Raw genomic sequence first — 15,443 nt, 5'->3', positions numbered from 1 at the left:
AGGTTTTCCATCTTTCCTCAGCAACTTTAAAAAAATAGCTTATACACTTTTGCTTTCATTCTTTGATCAGTGTAGGAAAGTCATTTTTCCTAAGTATATTGGTGGAAATTATCACATAGTGATCTCAAGCTTTTGATGTCTTGATATTGTTTGTTTTCTAATCAAATTAACACATCTGTATCTATATATAGATTTGGATGATCACACAAGTACACGTTTATAGGAGAGTTACAGTGACAAATCTATGTCCAAGATTATTAAAGTGGCAGGGGCATCAATGTTGTAATTTGTAAATTTGGCACTTTCTTTCTCATTTAAAGCAAAAACAGAGTAGAATGTTGTCTGTTAGAAATTTTACAGTTTTTCTGAAAGTAATCCCATACTTCAGTGGCTTGACTTTTCAGAGTTGGCAGCACACCTTGGTTAAACACTCAGTTCATAGTTTTTCCTGTTCCTATGTATTCCATAGGAAAAGTTACCAAGTATCTAGCTAGTACTTCCCACCTTTTTCCGTTTAATTTTCCTTCATGTAAAAAGTAAAGGTAAGTACATTTTTGTGGCAGCTTTATAAATGTGTTTGTATTCAGCCATGGAAAAAATCACTGTTTAAAAAAAAAATTCCTAAGATAGCTTAAATTTCGATGATTAATTTTATAACAAAATAATAGGGTGAATATCTTTCATGCTTGTAACTTTAATTTGTTTATATTTGGGCATCATAAAATGAAGGGCTTGTATGATTATCATGTTATCTTGTAAAATGACACAAGTCCTCCTCATGGGAATATTTTAAATGAAGCAAGTATTTTCTGTTAAAAAAATCAACACAGAGAGAGTGTTTATAATCCTGTCTTAACAGCCTAACTTCTTTTTGCTGGAAAGCCCCTCTTTAGAGGTAGTGTGATCACATATGTTACGATTTGCTTGTTTTCTTGTTCTGATCTTAGTGGAATTGAGCAAGATTGTATTATTTTCCCTGTATTTTCTTCTGTTAATTCTGAAAAACTGAATCAAGTAAGTAAATTTGAGTAAATTGGCTTGAGTACAGATTAAACAGTATATATATTCAATTGCTTATAGAAATGATTAGGAAATTCTAAATTAAATACCAACAGATATATACGTTTAATTAAGTGGTGGTATCTGTTACATATTTTTGAGTATCTTCTATGTATCAGAGAGTATTAGGTGCTAAGGAGTATAGTGACAGAAAACAGACATCCTTATAGTACTTACCATCTAAAAGGGAATGTAGTTATTAAATAATCACACATGAATGTGAAATAATAAGTTGTGAAATGTACCTTGGAGAACGAAGTTAGGGTGCTGTAAGAGAGTGTAATGAGAGGGCTGGGGAACTGGGGAAGTTTTCTCTTTGGAAAGTTGATTCCTTGAGAACAAATTGATTCCTCAAGTTGATTCCTTGAGAACAGTAGGAGTTAGACTTCTAGAGAGTAGGGAGAGGAACATTTCAGGTGGAGGGGACCCTGTTTTGGAAGGTTCTGAAGTGGGAAAAATCTTGACAAATTCAGAGAGCCGAAGGAAGGCAAAGTTTTTGCTGTATTGTAGTTTCAGGGGATTGGGGTATAGAAAAAGATGAGAACTGACAAGTAGGCAAGGCCAGTCTAAAGGTCCTTATGTACTTATCAAGGAGGTTAATGCAGTTACTCTCAGTACAGTAGGGGCCTCTCTCAGGGGCATTGACATCAGCTGTTTTATATTTTTAAAACATTACTTAGAGAGAGGCAAAAGATGAGAATGGTTTAGAAATATGTACGATGTAACAGTGAAGATGGAGAGAAGTGAATGGATTTGAGATTTCTTTACAAGTAGAATCTTTAGGTCAGACAAAGAATTGCACGCTATTAAGGAAGACTCTAAATTTTCTGGTTTGAGTGACTCAGTAGACATAGATGCCTTTTACAGACTTGGGAAAGATAAAAGGAAGAGTAGACTTTGGGTTATATTTTAAAATCCTTTATGGCGTTGGTTTCAGTCACCCTGACTTTTGTTATTTGTTATCTACCAAATAAAGTACAATCTAGGGTTAAGTACTGGTTTAGGGTTTAGAATGTAAGGAAAATATTTCTTGGCTTACATGGTAATTCAGGGTAAAAATGATAGTAAAGGAAAGTCTATGAAGTATTTAAAGCATTTCCTCTTATGAAGTAAACTACCACTTAAAGATCACAATGCTCATTTTATTTTACCTGTGTTTTACTCTAGCCGTGTAGGACGCTCTAAACAAGCAGCTACTAAAGAAAATGACTCAAGTGAAGAAATAGATGTGTTTCAGGGTAGCTCTCCTGTCAATGATGAAAATCCACAGGAAGAAACAGAAGAAGAGGAAGTCTCTACAGTAAATGTATGTGTTTTTTAAAGTGCCATGTGTGATAGTATGGAATGTATTCAATAGAATTAGAGTTGATAAGTGGTCAGATTCTTTTAGCACTTGCCGTTACTTAATAATTCTGAATATATATGTATTTTTTCATTTGTTTGTAGTGTGTTCATCTATCAGCTTAGATTGTGGAGAAAATATCATTTATGAAAACCTGAAACCAAGTGAGAATAATAGACGTAGCCTAGTGAGAGTGTAAATGTCCAGTGTACAACTGAATACAGAGAAGAGCAAGTGATAGTCTCAGGATGACACCGCATGCACTTAAGTTTTCCCAGTATCTGTTATATATACTCTTGGTAATATTTCGTATACATTTTTTGTTTCAGTTTCTCAGTAGCAACTAGAAGTTAGTCAGTCATGTAGAATAAAGTCATGTCTTCAAATAAAATTAGCGTTTGGGATTCATAAAAATTGGCAATAGACCTTTCTTTCACAAAAGTAGGAATGTGATGCCTCCTAAGATACTTTTTTAAAATAATGAATGACTTTGCCTGTCACATCTCCGATTTTTCTCTTTGGAAGAAATATAATTGATGCATCTAAGTAAGAGCTGTGTATTGCTAATATTCATGCTGAATCTGTGGATCAGCTTAGCTAGTTTCAGTTTTTTGTTTGAGAAATGTGTGTCCTGTGATCAAGCCCCAGAGTTGACCCCTGCCTCTCTGTCTTATTTAATATAATCAGCACCTCTGTCTGCATCAGGATTCATTTATCTGAATTATTTGAAGACCAGAGGAAAAAAATATGTTGAATTTTGGTCTCAAACTAGTTTGGCTTGTAAAGGGTTTTTATGGGGGGAAGATATAAAAATAAGGCTCATGAGTACATAGTAACTGATGGCTTCATTAAAGGAAAACTAAACTATAAGTTTATGTTCCTCTTGATAATACTAAACTTATTTTATCTGAAATTTTATGCTTTCATTAGTACTTGCCACATTTTTTATATGTTTTTGATAGTTGTTATGATCCAAACTCAATGGGTAGTTTCTGAGAAAGGTAGCTCTAAGCCTAAATTCATACCCTTTACTACAGACACATAAATAACAAGGTGATATTTGTCATTGTTTTTTGCTGTTGACATTGACTTCTGTTCATTTCTCTTTAAAATTATTAAACAGAAAAGTAAAATATTTTCTCTTTTGCTAATCCTGGGAAAGGCTGTTTATGAGCATTCATGTATGTGATGCTAAGACAGAAAGTTAATGTAGGAGAAAGATTTTAAGAAAGGACTATCAGGGACATGTTAAGAATAATAATTGGTTATAAAACAATGGTAATTACACCCGTTGATGTTTCTTTCAAGGTGCGGCGGCGAGGTTCTAAAAGAGAAAGGCGATGAACAGATGCCGTTAATAACTTTCTGTGTGAGAGCTTTGAAAAAAATGGTTGTCAAGCTTCAGGCTGAGTAAAGCCTTTGATGCACAAAATGGGACTGCTGAAGAGTGGACAGTTGGACCTTACTCTGATGACCTCATGTGTCTGTGGTCACACACTTTAGCCATGCGCATGGTGACAACATTGACTATGGAGTCTGTGAAAGAGTCTAATGTGTGATGGCTATGTAGACATAAACTAAAGAAGAAACTTGTAAATATGTTTTTCTTTTTTTTTTTTAAATGTTTCTGACTTCTAAAGTGCTTGTATAGCTTTTATCTGCGGCTTTAAACTGACAGTGCCCAGCTGTTTATTGGATCTATTGATTTGAAAAGAGTTCTTTAGGATAGATCTTAAGCAGTAATCTGTCAGTGTTTGTATTTGTATTCTCTGCAATTTACTGTGAAAAAAATTTTTTTTCAACAAATGGTGTCATTTTCTTGATGTCACTGTTTGTTGGAGCGTTGAAATGCTCTCTTTCCCGTACGTCTCTTAGCTGGTGTTTACTCCCAGGCATCCTTAATCTGCAGAGGTGCTAAGTGGTCTGCCATCACACCTGAATCATGCCTCTGATGGGAGGACGCCACACAAATGGTGAAACAGTCCTGAAGTTGTTTGATTATTTTACACCTCAGTATTGGTCCCAGAATTTTCTGGCCTGTCATGGCAATGAAAATTTTAAAAAGAGAGAGATTTAAAATATTTTAATTTTAAAGAGTGTGTTATTAAAATAATGTACTGAATTCTTTATCCCGTTTTATCATCCCTTTTCAGTTTTTATTAATCTACTGTATCAATAAAATTCTGTAATTTGTATTAGTTTCTGATAGTCTAGAATGTTATTGTGTATAGATACTTCCTCTTGAACGTTATGTTCAGAAAATGCAAATTATTACACTATAATATAAAATCTGATATATACACATTAGAAATGTTTCGGTTCTCCATAACAGTGTAAAGTTAATCAGAAAGAAAAAAATTTTATTGATGCAGTGTGTCTTTATAAAGCTGTTCTTGAAAGCAAGTGTTTTGTATTTTATAGTGAGTTGCATGTTTATGAAAAAGTGCTGAAAATGGGATGTGCTCTTTTCTGTAAATTCATATTTAGCCATAGTATATGATAGATTGCCCCATAACATAGTTTTTCATCAAGAGTTTATTATTGTACTTTATTTTGGAGCCAAAAATTGTTTTTTGGGGGGAGGGGCAGGGTGGGAGTGATATATCCAACTATATGAGCTACTGTAGGTACCACAGTCTTATGAACTTTGAATGAAATTCCACTTGTCCAGATTGAGAGAAGTGGAAATTTATTTGGGTTTAGAGCATATCTTTCTTCTTTTCTTTGTTGTAATCTACAAAATATAGAAACAAAGGCAGTATCCTTTATACAGTTTTATGAACTGTATTTTCAACCAAAACATATAGGGTATGACTTAATGCTTACCTACATTCATTTTAGTATTTCAGGTGCTGTTCTTTCATTTTTTTCATGGTTACCATCAGAAAAGAAAATCATATTCTAACTTATTTATCACAGTGAATAATGGAGCATTTTCATTTAAATATACCATTATGTTTAAGGTATATTTCCAAGATTGGTTATAATAGATGGGGAATATAATAAAGAAACTACTATTTTGGAAAATGAGGTTTACTATTTTCCGGTGTATACTCACAATTGATGTGATTATTTTTCTTTTAAAAATTTCTTCATGTTTATGAAAGGGCCTTTTATTTAAAAAAAAAGTTTTGAATTGTGTCTTAATCTCTCAATATTTAACTATTCTTCATTTACAACAGTACTGACACCAGTGATAATGGGAGGCTGCTGTGTATCAAGGCAGCTAATGTTGGACCAATATACAGCTGGTTTTTAAACGTGTCACTAGCTCAATTCTCCCAAACACGCTATTTCTATTTCAGCAGTACAAAGGCATGTTTTTAAATCTATAAAATAAAGAATAAGGGATAGCTTTGTATTTTTGTCTTTGACTAAATTGCACCAGAAATGTTTATGGAAGTATATCCTTAAGACCATTTTATAAAACATAATGAAAAAATGATTGTGGAGGATTTTTATTTGCATGATCATAGTTAACCAAATTTCATTGCACATTTAATTCTGTATATTAGTTCACACAAAATGCTCATTGTAGATTTTGTTCAATGCCAATGAGTCTGTGATTTTATAACTTGTCTGTTCACTTTTTGGGAGGATTACAATGTAAATTTTCCATTTTTCTGTAGAAAAATAGGTGCAATAATGATCAAAGTTTTGATGTCCTGAGTAATCTTAGGGGATTATCTTATTATTATGTTTAAACTTAACATTTCATGTACTAACATTTGGAGAGCCACATACTATAACTAAAGTAAAATTAAGTATGTGTAAAACATTAATTGCTAACAGTGGTTAGCAAACTCTTCAGTGATAATGTTCATTTTGAAAATATGTACTGTATAAAATTAAGAAAATATTTAACTCATTGTAACAAGTTCCACTATGAAAATCTTACGATTCTTCAGTGAGGTTATCTTGCTGCACTCTGTAGCAAATCCGTTTAATCTACATTATAATAAAATTTCTTGCTGCAGTGCAACAGGAAGCTTTTTCAGTGATCTCCACTGTATATGTAAATTACAAATGTGGCTGTACAACTTGTTCCAGGCATTAAAGGTTAAATTACATTCTGTATTTTCTTACAACTTGTTAAGTTTGATTTTTAAGATTTCCTTTTGCCCACTTAAAGAATGTCAGGAATTTAAGAATTTGTTTAACTTAGGCATATGTCCCCTACCATATAGTATTATGTCACCATAATGAACAATTGGTATTTAGGTAGATAACCAATTTTCAGACACATTTTTGGATTTTCTGTGAAGTTGAATAAACATGGAAGCTAATATATAATTGTATTATTTTATTTATGTGAATCTATATACATTTATATTTAAATGTTTACTAAGTGGAGGAGGTCATATTTTAATGATTTTTACTTTTGGAGCCTTTGGTTCATGAAGAGAAAAGTGTATTTCCTAGTAACATTTTTCAAACTTTTTGTTTGAACTTCTCATGCAAAATCTTGGCCGACAGAGATTTACTAAGTATTATGTAAATGATTGCATAACTGAAGAAAAGAAATGTATCAACTTCAAAAGTAAGCACTAAGAAATGTTGTGGCAGTTTTGTTAATGTGTTCAGCAAATATTTATTGAATTCCTACTATGTGCTAGGCTGGCTACAGAGGACAAGTGTGATCAGGATAGTGAGTCTCTGCCCTTGCGGAGCTCACGTCCTCCACAGAGAGGTGGGGGAATAAGGAGAACAACAAGCAGTATTTAATATCATATCATATGGTAGAAAGTGTGGAGATTAGAAAAGGACAGATTGGATAGAGAGTAGAAATGATTGGAGGAGAACCTGTTTTATACACTTGGAAGCTATGTTTTTCAGTAAAATTTAGGCTCATTAGATTTTTATGCTGAAGTTGACACTTTTATAATTATAAAATGTCACTTGTTGCCTGTATGAATACATCATGCTGGCTTTGATAATCGATACAGCCATTACCAGTTTTGTTGTAACTGTTCTTTGCATGACAGAACTTCTGTCCTGTTATTTTCAACCCGTTTGTGTCCTTATGTTTAAAAGCGTGTATTATGTAAACATTTTATCCTTTGGTCTTGTTCTTTTAGCCAATCTCAGAATCTTATTTTTTTAATTAGAGTGTTTAGGCTACTTATTTTTGGTTTAATCACTGATATGGTAGCTTTTTTGGTATTTTCTTTTTTTGCCATTTTTTCCTTCATTCCTTTATGTTCTCCTTTTCCTACCTTCTTTTGGCTCAGTAAAGTACTTCTTGCTATATTCTCTCTTTTACTAGCTTTTTAGTTATACCTGATTGTGTTATTATTTCAGTGGCTAACCTGCAGATTACAATATCTATATTTTACTTATTATAGTCTACCCTGTATTAATGTTTTTATAACCTTATGAACAATGCAAGAAGTTGAAAACAATTCAACTTCATTTGCTGTGCCTCTACTTTTTGTTCTTTTTTTTTTTAATACATCTTTTGGTTTTAAATGTCAGAATATCAGTGCTTTCAATAATCAGTGTTCTTACTTGTTTACCCATAATTTTCTCTTTGCTTTTTTCTTTTAATTTAGATAGTTCTGTGCTTCCACGTATTTCATTTTCCTTTGGCCTGAAGAACTTTTGGTATTGCTTATGGTGCAGGTTGGGGGCAGTTAATTCATTCAGGTTTTTTTTGTTTGTTTGAAAGGTCTTAATCACACCTTCGTTATTGAAGGGTATTTTCCTTGGATGTGGAATTCCCAGATGGGCAGTTTTATTTGGCAGCTTAAAGGTTAGCATTCTCTTGTCCTCTCATTTCTGTATTTTTTGTTGGGAAGTCAGCTTAAAACCCTTTTGCTCTTTGTAGGTAACATGTCTGTCTTTTCTGGCTGCTTTTAGAATTTTCTGTTTATCTTTGTATTTAGCAGTTTGACTTTGCTGAGTGGTTTTCATTTTATTTGTCATGCTTGGGGTTTCCTGAGCTTTTGAAGCTGTGGATTGATATGTTCCATCAGTCTTGAAAGATAACCCTCACAAATTACTTCTACTCTATTATCACTCCTCTCTGACACTCCAGTTATAAATACGGCTTCCCTGATAGCTCAGTTGGTAAAGAATCCACCTTCAATGTGGGAGACCTGGGTTCAATCCTTGGGTTGGAAAGATCTCCTGGAGAAGGGAAAGGCTATCCACTCTAGTATTCTGGCCTGGAGAATCCCGTGGACTTATCCCATGGGTCGCAAAGAGTCAGACATGACTGAACGACTTTCACTTCACTCTCATTTTCCCTGTTCTTTCTACTTGTTTTTCTCTCTGTGCTTCACTGTTTTGAATATTTTCTATTAACCCGTCTTCAGATTTATCAAGTCTGTCTTCTGCCCCATCCAGTCTTCTATGTAACCCACCCGATTAGTTGATTTCAAACATTATACTTTTTAGTTTTAGAATGTCCAGTTATATTTTATAGATTTCATTTCTCTGTTGAATGTCTCTTTTTATGCTTTTCTCTCATTTATAAAAATATGCAACTGGCAGAGATTGGAATTATATAACTAACTCTTCATCATCTGTGGACTTGATACTATTGCCTAATTCTTTTTTTCTTCATTATCAGTCACATTTTTTCTGGTTACATTCCTTTCTCTCACCTTACAGGGCTTTTAATTTTTTTCTCTATTGCAGGAGAATGTGCATAAAAGAACTGAAGGATTGAAGTTGATGTGATTCCCCCTCGACCCCCACCCCCCCCCGGAGAGAATTTGCTTTGTTTTCTGTTAGGCAATTGATTACCTCAATCCATGGAATTGGGCTTGGGTTGCAGCTTATGTTAGACTCAAACTTGTTTCAAAAGTCTTGGGACTTGTGTTTTGTGAAGGCCTTTCCCTTTAGCACAGCAAGACTATAATTTCATTCAGCTTTTCCCTCCAGCCCAGACTCTCAACAGGAGGGTAGTTTTACAAAGGATCATCAAAGAAGGTTCTCTGAGAAGGTGACATCTGATTGTGGGCTTTGATGAAGTGAGGGAATCGAACCAAACCATATGAGGGGAAAAAGAGTATTATAGGCAGAGGGAAGAGTTACGTACAAAAAGTCCTTAGGGGAGAATGAGCACATTAGGGGTTTCAAGAAGGCTGTGTTTCTGAAGTGAAAGTGACCAACGGATAAAAGGGCTGGAGGGAAAGTCGGAAGCCAGCAAAGAGCTAGACCATACCTGTGTGCTCTTGGGAGTTTTGTTCAGAGTTTGATGGGAATCCATTGTCTTTGATGAGTAGAAGAATGGCAAGATCTGAATCTGCTTTTATTTATTTTTTAATTAAAAATAAAAAGATGTTGGACTGAACATGTCTAAAACTGAATGCATAACCTTTCCTTCCGGGATCTAGTCGTCTTCATACATCTGAAAGTAGAGCTAGCATTCAGCTAGTAACACAAATCAGAAACCTAGAAATTTCCCTTTCTCCTCCTTGTCCTTATGCTTACATTCTCATCTGTCACTAAGTCCTGTTGATTTTCCTTTCTGATTGCTCCTGGAATTTTTCTACTTTAAGTTCTCATGTCTTTGTCTCCAAACTTGTCTGTCACATTTGCTCTTGCCTGAGCTCAAATTGATGTTCACAGTGTAGCCAGACCATTGTGAAATAGAGTGATCCTCTCAGCAGCAGCAGCAACAACAGATCTTGCAGTGTAAACCCTACAATCCCTTAACACTCCACTGTTGCCTTTAGGATAATGCGCCCTACACAGCTTTGCATCTTTGGTCACTCCTGTCTAGCCAGACCTTTCTTCTTAGTCTGTGTCAGCCACACTGTTCCCTTACACCTAGTTGCCGGAGGTACAAGCTATTAGGGTGCGTGTAAAGGGATATGGACGTTCAAAAGATAAAGTATAGTCTGTTCTTTGTGCCTGAAGCCCTCTTCCTTTTTCTGCTGCATCTAGTTGTCTCATACTCACACAACAAGAATTTTCCCTGAGGAAGCTGTTGTAGGTTTCTGTGATGAGGACAAACCCTACTATTGTATGCCCTCTTAGTTTACTTCTTTATAGAGCCTCTTAGCCCAGTTGGTATTTGGATGGTCTTACTGCCTCCAACATTGTAAGTTACATGAAGACAGAGATGGGGTTTCTGTTCACTAGTTTTATCTCCAGCATGCAGCACAGTGCCTTGTACTTTGTAGTCAAGAACACTCATTGAATAAATCTAAATTTACCTTATTAAAATGTAGGTAAATAACATGACAAATTATTTTATTTAAGATGAAGTCAGATAATTTATTGTGCCAGATAGCCTTACTAAAGGCTTTCCGTGTACTAGTTCACGTAGCCCGCCCTCACTGTAGCTCAGTGTGGTAGTGGATGGTGTGCTCCTTAACAGATGAGGGAACTTGAGGGTCAGAGACTGGTTTACTCAAGCTTCCTCATCTTAGAAGTGATGCCAGAGGGGTTGATCACATCTGTTTTACTCCAGAAGTGTGCTCTCTTTCTGCTATCTCAGATATTAATCATCAAACCAATTGATGGAATAAATGTTAATGTGTCTTACAGAAGTCATGATACAGTTCTCAAATTATGTTGGAATTTCCCAGTCAAGGAAATACTGGGCCACATTTTATTGGATACCCTATTACTATATCTCCCATTGAGAAATGTATATTTTCAACATTTTACAAAGCAACCTAGACTTGCCCAAAGGTCACAGGGTAGAGCCAGTCAGAGTTGATGGTCTGAAGTGATCTTTATGCTGCTCATTTGGACTAGAATTCAAATACTAATAACTTACTGAAACCAATACTGCTTGCTTTTTACTGAAAGCATATTCGATGCTTCAGACTGAGATCCTAGAAAGTGATGGATAAAAATGTAAGTTTTATTTACGTGACAGCTTCCATTCTTGAATAGATGGGTTTAACTGGTCTCACTAGATAGTCTTCTGTACCCCCTGGGGGCCTATAGGTATCATGAATAAAAATCCTGGAGAGGAGATGATACTGTTCACCCTTTATAGATGGTATGTGAATGTTTGGAGGGTGCTGCATACTAAAAGTGTTCATTTGGGATGTGAGATCCAATCAACTTGGCTCAAGAGAGCTTTCTGAGTTGTGGTTGGGTAGTGGGGAGATAACCTGTGCAAAAGTAGCTTGGGAGAACATGGTGTGGGGCTTTGAATTACAAAGTCAGTTCAGGGAGCTACCCATGACTTTTTAGAGCAAAAGAAGCTATTAAACTATTAATGTTAGGAATTTTAATGCAACAGCTTTAGAAGGATGTGTAATACAGTTTAACGGGCTATAAATAGGGAGTCCAATTAGTTAACTCTTAAGATTAGCTTAGTAGTTTGCTCTGAAGAAGCAATTACCTTGTCATCAAGCCTCAGACTGTTCATAATTAGTAATTGTTAGATGAGTTCTATAGTTTCATTAGTCAGATAAAGACAGTGTTCACAGTAACTAACAGCCAGTTGAACATCTTTTTTGATTTGAAACCTTAACATATGTACTTCCTAAATATTTCACCAGAGAAAGGAGGTGGAAACAAATTCAGAGCAAAAATATGAAAATTACCCTTCACCTGATCAGGATTTCAGTTACACTTCCTCATGCATACCTGTATAGCTTTTGTTTTTATGTAAGTGGGACCATGTTATGCCCTTCTACCATTTTTTCCTCTATTTATAAAGCTGTCAGCACATATGGGTTTATTGCACACTTTTAACAGCTGCATAAAATTCATTGTGTAGTTATGCCATGATTTATTTAATCAATGTTCTATTGATGGGCATTTGAGTTATTTACATTTTTCACTGTTACAAATGAGGCAGTAAATGATCTTTCCTGTATGTCTTTGTGCTGAAGTGCCAGATTTCCTATAAGAAATAGACTCCAGTGTAGAGGATTGTGGAGTTCCTTGAAATTTTAAGTTTTGCCAAATTGCTTTCCCCAAAGTCTACCAGTTAATGCTGGTTTTAACTTCTGTCAGCTGATAAAAATTACTTTGTTTTCATTTGCATTTCTCCAATTAGAAATGAAAGACCATTGTCACATATGTTTTCTTTTTGATTGGCTCTTTCTAGTCCATGAACTACTTGTTTGTATTTACCTGTTTTTCTATTTAACTGTTTCTTTTTATCGTTGTTGTTACTCATCTCTGGGCAAAAAGGGAGGAGGTAGGGATGGGTTATGGACTTTAGCTATACCGAGTTACATTTTGTTATAAAAAGTACTGTAGGTTTTGGCTAGCATATATAATAAAGTGAGTTTACTTTTTATTCCATGAGCTCTATATATATTCTCACATTATTTACTTGCTTGTTAAATCTGTGGAAGTTACCTTCTGGTGACTCACTTATCTTCTTAAGCTTTTTTTTTTTTTTAACTGTATCACACAGGTTGTGGGATCTTGGTTCCCTGACAGAGGATTCAATCCAGGCCATGGTTGTGAAAGCATTTGTATCCTAACCACTGGACTGCCAGGGAATCCCCAGTTGATGTCTTCTGTCATCATTTCTGTAATAATTTGGGAGTTTTTCCTCTTCGTGAGCTCAAATCTGTCAGTATTTTTCACTGTGGCCTTGGAGTTTTGTGCTATCTACAAGATTTTTAAAAATACTTTTCTGTTTTCTAATATGTATACTTTTTTTTTTTAACATTAAATCATTTACCCCATCTGGGGACTACTTTTGTATATTGTGTGTGATTGTGTTCTAACTTTATTTTCTCCTAAGTGTGTGGTTGCTTTTCTTAATACAGTTTATTGCATAATTTCTTTTATCTCAACTGGTTTGAAATGCCACAGGTATCATGAACTAAATATCTTTGTCTACCTGGATATGATTTTGGGCTCATGTGTCATTGATTTCTTTGTCTTTGCCTATAACCAACATATAATGTAGTTACTATATCAGTATGATAAGGTTTTATATTTAGTCTGAGACATTTCCCTAAAATGTAATTTTAACAGTGTCTTATTTGTTGTTCTTTACTATTCTGGTTATTTTCTATTACTCAGAATATCAACATCTTTACAATATTGAGTCTGCCCACTGAGATAGATTTTTTAAAAGTCCTTCCTTTCAATATAATTTTACTATTTTCTTTATAAGAATAGGCTTTGCATCTTAAAACATATATTTTACAAGTTTTTTTGGTCATTGCTAACGTTGTTGTTATTCTATTTTCTAACTGGTTATACCTATTGTGTTACGTTTTCAGCCACTTTGCTGAACTTTTACTAGTTGTAAGAGTCTTTCAGTTAAGTCTCTTGGATTCGTTAGGTGACACTGTCTGCAAACAGTTTTGTCAGTATTTCAGATTGTTCTGATACTTACATCATGTTTTTCTGGTCTAATTGTGTTGGTTGGCATCCCCAGAGCATTGTTAAATAGAAAGCATCCTGTCTTCTGCAGTTTAAGAAAGTTTCTATTTCTGTCTAATCAGGGTTATTAAAAAATAAAATCTGGAATGTGTGTTGAATTCCATGTTTGCATGTCAGTTTATGTTTTTTTAAATATATAATTATCAGTGTAATGAATTATATTAATAGATTTCATAAATAGAATCACTCTTGCTTGCTTTGGCAGGATTAACCCAACTTGGTCATCCTACTAGATCCAGCATGCCAGCATTTTACTCAGTATCCTTATGTTCATGTCGAGTGTTGAGACTGTAATTCTCTTTGTTGTGTTCTCCTTACTCCAGTATTGGTGTGAAGGGTTTTGCTAGCCTTTAAAATGAGTTGGAAAGCTGTCTCTTATTTTTCTATAAAACAATTTATATAATGTAAGAATTATCTACTTCCTGAAATCTTCATGAAGCTCACATTTTACATTGTACTTGGTGCGTTTTAAAATTTTACTTTTTCACTTTTCCAGTAAAAAGGATTTTCAGCATCTGGGAAATAATATAGCAGACCATCATGATCTCATTCTCCAAATATAAAAGATGTTAATACTTCACTGTATTTGTTTCAGTTCTCAGTATCTCCTCCCACCCCCAACACACACACACACACACACACACACACGTTCTCTGCTCTTGCTGTGAGTGAGCAGTAAAATCTCTCAGGAATGTTTAGCAAGCAATGTTTATTTACTATATTTTAAGAGTAAACTTACTATGCAAAAGATGCATTCCTAATTTTTTTTTTTAAAGAAGAAATAAAATACTAAAAGATATAGTTAAAACTTATAACCTTTTTTCATTCGTCCCCTTTTCTTCACTGCTGCTGCTAAGTCGCTTCAGTCTTGTCCAACTCTGTGCGACCCCATAGACGGCAGCCCACCAGGCTCCCCTGTCCCTGGCTTTCTCTAGGCAAGAACACTGGAGTGGGTTGCCATTTCCTTCTCCAATGCATGAAAGTGAAAAGTCAAAGTGAAGTCGCTCAGTCATGTCCGATTCTTAGTGACCCCATGGACTGCAGCCTACCAGGCTCCTCTGTCCATGGGATTTTCCAGGCAAGAGTACTGGATTGGGGTGCCATTGCCTTCACTAGGAGATAAATATCCTGATATTAATGTGTATCATTTACATTCATGTTTTCATCCTTGTTTTACATATGTATTTTTTTTTTTAATGCATAGGTCTATTTTGTATATTTTTAAACTTTATGGGGAAATGCATTGTATCTATAATTTTGAAACCTATTTTTCACCCAATACTGTGTCTTTGAGGAATAGGTATAGCCATGCTTATTACATGTTGTTCTATTTTTTCATGATTCAACATCTCTGAAATTAGGATGCTTCTTAAATCGTGATGTCAGATTTGATGAAGTCCAAAATTCCTCTTAATTGCTTTTGTGAGGCATTCTATTGTTTGACTATATACCACAGTTAATCCATTTTTATAGCACCAATAATCATTTTTCATATTTTTATCCTTGTTATCAGATTGTTTACACTTTCACTATTACAAACCAGGGCCAAAGTGAACAACCTGTCTCATAGACAATTATTTTGAATGGAAATGTTAAACTTAATGAATATGCTTCATTAAAGCACGAGGTTGTTTTACTTTATAGTCCCACCAGCAGTGCATAAGAGCTTTTGTTTGCTTTTAATTTTTAGATTTGAATCCTTTTAAAATTAACT

The 15,443-nt window shown here is 34.6% G+C and overlaps 1 protein-coding gene across 6 annotated transcripts in view; it reads left to right on the top strand.

Moving 5' to 3' along the window:
* PDS5B (PDS5 cohesin associated factor B) overlaps nt 1-13,827 on the top strand; it is a 192,376-nt gene extending 178,549 nt beyond the window's left edge. For all 6 annotated transcript variants that reach the window (XM_061434810.1, XM_061434809.1, XM_061434808.1 and 3 more), the window contains 2 exons: nt 2,227-2,365; nt 3,710-13,827. In XM_061434810.1, the coding sequence (XP_061290794.1) occupies nt 2,227-2,365; nt 3,710-3,745 (175 nt within the window). In that variant the 3' untranslated portion in view covers nt 3,746-13,827. The remainder of the gene's footprint in view (nt 1-2,226; nt 2,366-3,709) is intronic.
* Nucleotides 13,828-15,443: the final 1,616 nt, after the last annotated feature.

This window comes from Bos javanicus, chromosome 12, assembly GCF_032452875.1.
Source record: "Bos javanicus breed banteng chromosome 12, ARS-OSU_banteng_1.0, whole genome shotgun sequence".
Classification (NCBI taxonomy): Eukaryota; Metazoa; Chordata; class Mammalia; order Artiodactyla; family Bovidae; genus Bos; species Bos javanicus.
The sequence above is the reverse complement of the archived record's forward strand: the minus strand, read 5'-3'. Positions and strand labels throughout refer to the sequence as shown.